At 32.8% G+C, this 6,982-nt stretch overlaps 2 protein-coding genes across 4 annotated transcripts in view; one reads left to right on the top strand and one right to left on the bottom strand.

Annotated features, from left to right (window-relative positions):
- The window catches only part of LOC111614562 (zinc finger protein 780B-like), a 44,559-nt gene that overhangs the window by 8,310 nt on the left and 29,267 nt on the right, over nucleotides 1-6,982 (bottom strand). For all 3 annotated transcript variants that reach the window (XM_023355932.1, XM_023355933.1, XM_023355934.1), the window contains exon 6: nucleotides 4,543-4,702. In XM_023355932.1, the coding sequence (XP_023211700.1) occupies nucleotides 4,543-4,702 (160 nt within the window). The remainder of the gene's footprint in view (nucleotides 1-4,542; nucleotides 4,703-6,982) is intronic.
- LOC111614563 (putative nuclease HARBI1) overlaps nucleotides 5,956-6,982 on the top strand; it is a 12,433-nt gene continuing 11,406 nt past the window's right edge. The window contains exons 1-2 of the mRNA XM_023355935.1: nucleotides 5,956-6,163; nucleotides 6,240-6,381. Coding sequence (XP_023211703.1) covers nucleotides 6,026-6,163; nucleotides 6,240-6,381 — 280 coding nt within the window. The 5' untranslated portion in view covers nucleotides 5,956-6,025. The remainder of the gene's footprint in view (nucleotides 6,164-6,239; nucleotides 6,382-6,982) is intronic.

The raw sequence follows: 6,982 nt of genomic DNA, 5'->3' as shown, positions 1-6,982 counted from the left end.
TGAGAATAGAGTTCTCTTGCCATTTTTTGAATAAATTAAACACAATAATGCTTTATAAAAAAAAAAACAGTTTTAGAGATTTATTTTCTGTTAGTAAAAATGGCATTAATTTTGTAAGGGCCCCTAAGTTTTCTCCTGACCCAAGGAAAAATTACATTTCCTATTCAGTCCTGTACAAAAAGAAAGGAATCAACAATGAAGCTTACTGTAATAGAGAGTTTGATTCCTTTTTTTTAAATACTGTAAGTCTCAGAAAAGTAATATACAAATCAACACGAAAACTTTATTATATCCCAGTAACAACAAATTTTAATTAAAATCTATTGTCCATAATCATGGTCGTCTTCAGGCTTTTGACCAGTACAATGCGAATACCGAATGCGTCGAACATGTTTTCTTTGAATTTGAAAATAATTTTAATTAAAAGTAACAAACCCATTTGGAAACTAATTACAATAAAAACTAATTTACTGTAAGCTATGAAGGATGTGCTAACACATGGATATTTACAAATTTTTTTTAACGATAGTACATTAATTTCTATTTTACTAAAATATACTTTCCTTTTATGTTTTATGATTTTTAAATTAATCTCACTGACAAAATTATAAAAGACAAAAATTTAGTAGTTTATTTCTTACTATATTCAAAAAATATTTTCATTTCAATAATTATTATGTAAAAATCAAGTAAAATGACAAAAGTTGTTGACTGGATAACATTGAAAGATAGTGTGAGAAATATATTAAGAGATAATTAATTAAAGTGTAACTATGGTAGATTTAGATTTATCTCCTCCCAATTTAATCATCTAAATTCAAAATTCAGGTAATTATATCATACAAAAAACAACAGTGTAAGAGAATATAAACCTAAAATATCCTGAAAATTTGTTTTTAGTCAGGATATGATGGGATTAGGGAATAGTTGAGAAATTAGCAAGTCCTACCTTGTTTCCCCGAAAATAAGACAGTGTCTTATATTAATTTTTGCTCTGAAAAATGCTCTAGGTCTTATTTTCAGGGAATGTCTTATTTTTTCCAGGAAGAAGAATTCACATTTATTATTGAACAAAAAAATTCCCAAGTCAAACTTAGACGAGAGTGACGTATATCCGGTGTGTCGAACTGTCGCCTTTTTATAGCGTCAACATCGGACTCGATGACCNGCAAGTTTTCCGAAGCATAAAATTGAAGATTTCCCGCCAAAATAGAAACTTTCCGATAACATCGGAAATGACGTTCTAACATCATTTTAAAATATTCGATATCTAAAGCAGAAAGTGTTAGCTAAAAATAAACTTATTTATAGAACAATCCCCCATTTCTCACCTCAGGGAAAGTCATAAAACAGTTGGGTGCTAATGACTTTGTGAAAGGGAAAAAGTTCTACACTTAGAAACTTCAAAAGAAGGGATTTGGCCTGTACCGACCGCGGGCCGCATAAACATTGATAGGGGGCCGTATGTGGCCCGCGGGCCGCAGGTTGTGCACCCCTGGCTATAATTTTTAAACTCATAAAATATAATACTTACAAAATCTAACTTGTTCACACCCTTCCTTTGTTCAGTACTCTGAGCAGGTACAGTTTCAGAAACAGTTGAACCTGTGGTGGAAAATTTTAAATTTTGAGATTTCAGTGAATATATATATAAGAGATTTTATTTACAGTTTTTTTTTAATATATATATTTACATCGGTATTATAATTTTATCATAGTTGTGTAAGATATGCACGTGGTGATTACACTTCCAGGTAGAAGTTAAGAAAACAATACACACAAATATTCCCTTTTCACCAGTGTTTATTTTCCTCTTTTCTTTACAGGATTCTTTTAGAGATTCCGACGCTCCTTATATTGATAATTTTTACAATTTCGGAAGTTAAGTTTTTCTCTCGTAACAAAATATTTTACCGCGGTACAAAACAAAAAGTGAAACTATGACTAAGACTTAAAAACTACTTACACTAACAAAAAAAAAGGAGGAAGAAAACATAGACAATAGGATAGATATAATAGGAAAGAATGGGTACCCAGTGCCGATGATCTTTGACTGCTGGTGGTGATGGCCTAATGGTTAAATCTTGTAGACAGTAAGTCGAAAAAAATGACCCAGGCTTTCTAAACAAGCTTTTGGAGATTCTTATACTGATGTATGTGTTCTGACTCCTTCCGATCGCTAACTTCTCATCTCCGTTGTCCTACCGTTGCTGCCAGAACAACCGGGAGGTCGTCTTCGCACGTCTTAGTTCAACAACGTCTGAGCCAGAAAGTGAGTTCGAGTCCCCCTTTTTGCCCTCAGGCTACCGCCTCTTCTTTGTTTTTGAAAGTAGGTCACCACCACCTTACCAGGAAAGGATTAGGGATGAATTTTCTAGAAGGCGATAGACAAAGGAAGAAAGAAAAAGAAAGGAAACAAAGGAAATACAATTAAAAATATATACATAAAATAAGGCATACGGCCACAGTTGTCTCTAGAATGCTTTAAATGAATAATAAAACATGTCTCATCTGTGCCTTCAACATTATTTGATGAGAAGAATACTTCGCAGAACTTCTCTTGAAGTGTCTCATCTGAAAAATCGCATATTTTTAAAATTAAACATCTTAAATTTATACAATGTGATTATCACTTATTTGGTATTGTCTTTCCTTAGCTGAAATTAAAAACTGATTCTATAATTCCATTTAATCATATCAGTATAACCTAATTCAAGTTAAACAATACCAATAACGGATAAATTTAAATTTATTATTTCAAGAATGTACATAAATATAAAAATATTTACCTGTACTAAATTTTTTCATTGTATTTTCGTCTACGGTAACATTCATTTGTTTGTCTTCGTAGCATAATACAACGTTAAACATTTGAGATGTGGAGGCATCCATTTTGCTTTGCTAATAAAGCGTGGTTCAAAGCTGCTTTATCTTCGCTGCAGCGACCTCTTGCAGCAAACATTTAAAAACGGTTCGCTACATTGCAGCGCTGCATTTACAAACGGGTTTCAGAGTGTTTGCTGTAAAGCGCTGCATAAAAATCGCGGCCTAGTGCTCCAGATCGGAAATCGGAGGATTGGAGACTACTTGAAGCCATTGGAATCAGAAACGAATACTTCCCACAAAGGAACTTTGAAAAGAATATTGTGAAAATACCATACAAAAGGTGTACAGGAACGATGATAAGACAACAGTCCAAGAAAGACCTGAGGATGATAACCCACCCAAAGATTGCCAAGGAATCCTGGGTATTTCTATCTTTCCCTCTCACTGTCCTTAAACATCTACTTTTCTCTTCCTTCTTTAGTTATAAGTAATAGATTTAAGTCACCCCACATATATTTGTTGCGTTTCATTAGACCTGTTGTCCGGGAGGAGAAATCCAATGCATGTGTGTACATAAATCATTGTTTTGTACGTTGGGATCATCATATCAAGAACCTATTCGACATGAAAATAAAATACTCTCTGTTAATCTTATTAATGTGTACTTTTTGTATTATTCCATTTGCAGGGTCACATACTCGTAGCACCGCACATCACACTTTTTCACTAGTGAAGTAATTTTGCCACTTATCAAGGTGCCGTTTGTCATTAGATGTTTCTAGTAGTTTTTTAAGATGGTTACAAAATTATCACACAACAGAGTAGATGTCAAAGTTACCAAGATATTCTTGCAATTCATACTTTGTAAACTNCCTATTAGTGTCGGTTTTGTTTGTTTGTTTTGGATTTAAACATTGTTTTGTTAATGATTCAATTATGATTTCATCTTATACTGTATGAAAATTCAATATTGTTTTTATTTTTTTTATGTAATTCTTTGTGTTGTTTCATGCATAAACATATTTGCTACTGTCCTGCCACATTTTGTGTCAATCACAGCCGTATTTGTCGATTTTTTTGCAGTTTATCACTCCGTGCTTAACTTTTGGCAGTGAGTGTACCTCTGTTTATACCTTAGCTATTTTGACTTGTTTTGTTTCTCTATTTATTTTGGATATTGTTTATCACATAAAAATTTATTTATAAATTTTATTGGGTACATTCCAGAATGCATCAGTCTCAGCGACAACTGACGCGGGGTTAAATGCACAGTGAACAGTTTAATAAGCTTTTACTGGAAGGTCTGGCAACCTAATATGATGACAGATGATGGTTCTATATACATTCACTGTAGATATGATGGTTTTATACTAGCATTTGCAGACTTATTTTGTCAAAAATAATTTTGAATTAATACAGGCAAGTAACAAAAATGATGTTAATAATATAACAGTGGAGGTGACCGTGTTGCTTCATCACAGCTCACTGTATCTGTGCCCCAATAAGTGCAATGTGCATCAGTCGCAGTACCGACAAATTTGTCAGTGACTATCAGAAGACATTTTAGTATGCTGGTGCAGTTTGATGCATACTGGAATGTATCCATCGTTTCAGTTAAAGTTGTTGGCATTAAGTATTAATTAGCAAAGTAATAATTCTATATTAACCGAAAATAAATCAATTGCATTCTCTTATTTTAATTTAAATATCAAATACCTTCATTACTAGCTTTGTTATCGGACGACAAATTTGAAACTGGATCTTTGATGCTCTTTGCCAAATTACTTTGATTTTCATCGGGTGAATTCTTACAGACACAACTTTGATCATCAGAATTCTTCACCTCTGTTGACATGCTCGTTTCGTCATTTTTATTCTGAAATTAAAAAAAAATTGAACAATTAATATTTACTCCTAGCCAAATTTAGCAAATTATTATTATATATTTAATAATAATTTAAATCATTTCAATTTATATTTTCGTTTCTTGTCAACAGATGTTTTAGTAGTGCAAAATTCCTTTTCTATAATGTAATGTTTATACGACAATTGTGGACGGGTCGATTAATTGTAACCAGGAAATCAGAAAAATCAGGCATTTTCCAAGGATTGTAATCAAGCAAATCTCATCACAATTCCCAATTCTTCTACACTTTACAAGAAAATTAATTATTTGCTTCAATTGAAGATTAAAATTATTTTAAATTACAATGTTAACAACTAAGTATTAGTTTATTGGAAACTTCTGTGTCGACAACGCAGAGGGTGAGCGACACCCCATACACGAGGTGATGTCCGACAGTTTTTTCTTTCGTGTAGTCAGAGCAACGAGAGATTTGCTCTCGGTCTGTACTAATTGTTCCCATTTTAGTTTGTCGCAATTACACCATAGTATTACACTTTATAAGACCAGTATAACATTTATATGACAGAAAATATTGTAAGATAGACAAATAGTATGTTAAACTCCATGCCAAATGTAAAACAGTCAAACCCAGTTACTTTGAAGTTCAAAAGAATGTAAACTTATTCAAATTATCCAAAATTTGAACTAAAAATGTTATTGATATTTATTAAGTAATACAGATAAAATGTAATTACTTTGGGAGTCAACTTTTCTTAAGCTTAATTTGCACTGAGAGCAAATCACTGGCAAAAGTGAAAAAACAGTGAATAACATGTCATACATTATGTCGTTTCTAACAAATTTTTACCATTGCTCAGCATTGTTCAGAACTGTCAAACTTTTGTGGCCATCAGCCATAATATTATATTCATATAATTATTACTTTAAGTTAGGCTTAATATTTTTTTTTGTCCTATTGTTCTAATTTTTCTATGATTTTCCTCTCTAATCCTTTTTCCCTTGGGTGGGATTACCGATGTTAAGAAATGGCAAAGAAAACAAAGGAGAAACGAGACTCAAGGGAAGCCAGGAGAACCAGGAAGAAGCAAGTTTGGGCTCAGATTCCGGCAAGTGAGGACAGAAAAGGGTAGAGCTACGTTTTTTTATGCAGCAAAAATGTAGCATAAATGATGTCATGAGCAGCAACCGCTGCATGTCGCTGCAGGGCATTTTACAAACGCTTATCGCTGAAGCAAAATGGACGCTGTCCCTTGTTCACTGATTTCAGTTTTAGAAAGCAACATATTATTTAAAGAATTACAAGAGAATAAAAAAAGGAGGTATGAAAATTTAATGGTTGGCATCGCTGTTTCCAATGAACGTAAAAAATCTAAGCGACAGAAGATACGAAATTACGTTGAAGAGGTCGTACCTTCATATTCTATGGATGACTTCAAATCTCATTTTAGACTCACAAAAAGTTCAACAGAAGTAAGTTTTTAACTTAAAATAAGCTAAATTTTCTATTAATTTCTAAATTAACTGATAATGCGTTTATTTTTTATAGGAAGTTATAAAATTATTAAATTCAAAGAGAGAAATGAAAGTAAAAAAAGGACGACCTCTTATTTCTTCTACAAAGGAAGTATTATTGAGTATTTGGACTCTTGCTAACCAAGAATCATTTAGAGGTATTGGAGACAGATTTGGTGTCAATAAAGGTCATGCACACACAATCTTTATAGACTTCTGCCAAAAAATGTGTCGTATGATTGGCAAGTTTATTACATGGCCAAATGATAACTTGGAAAGAACAGTTTTTAAGTTTGAAGAATTACGTTCTGTTTCATTGCCTGGAGTAATTGGGTGTGTTGATGGAACACACATATATATAAAAGCTCCAAAGGAAGACAGCCAGAGTTATTACAACAGGAAAGGAAGGCACTCTATCCTGTTGCAAATAATTTGTGATTCTGAAATGCGAATTATTGATGCATTTGTTGGTTGGCCTGGTAGTGCCAATGATTCTCGGGTTTGGCAGCAGAGCCCTATTTATAATAGGTTTTTAAACGAATCTTCAAGGTATTTAGGAGATAAGTATTATTTACTTGGAGATTCAGCGTATCCATTAGATACATTTTTAATTGTACCATATAAAGATTATGGTAATCTTACTGTAAAACAGAAAAATTTTAACAGAAGACACAGTTCTATCAGAGTTGTGGTAGAACAAACCATAGGTCTGCTAAAAGGGCGATTCCGTCGTCTGAAATATTTGGACATGGAAAACATTTCATCAATGTCAAAAGT

Source organism: Centruroides sculpturatus, unplaced genomic scaffold (genome assembly GCF_000671375.1).
Source record: "Centruroides sculpturatus isolate CEXI.00-Female unplaced genomic scaffold, Cexi_2.0 scaffold1683, whole genome shotgun sequence".
NCBI lineage: Eukaryota > Metazoa > Arthropoda > Arachnida > Scorpiones > Buthidae > Centruroides > Centruroides sculpturatus.
The sequence above is the reverse complement of the archived record's forward strand: the minus strand, read 5'-3'. Positions and strand labels throughout refer to the sequence as shown.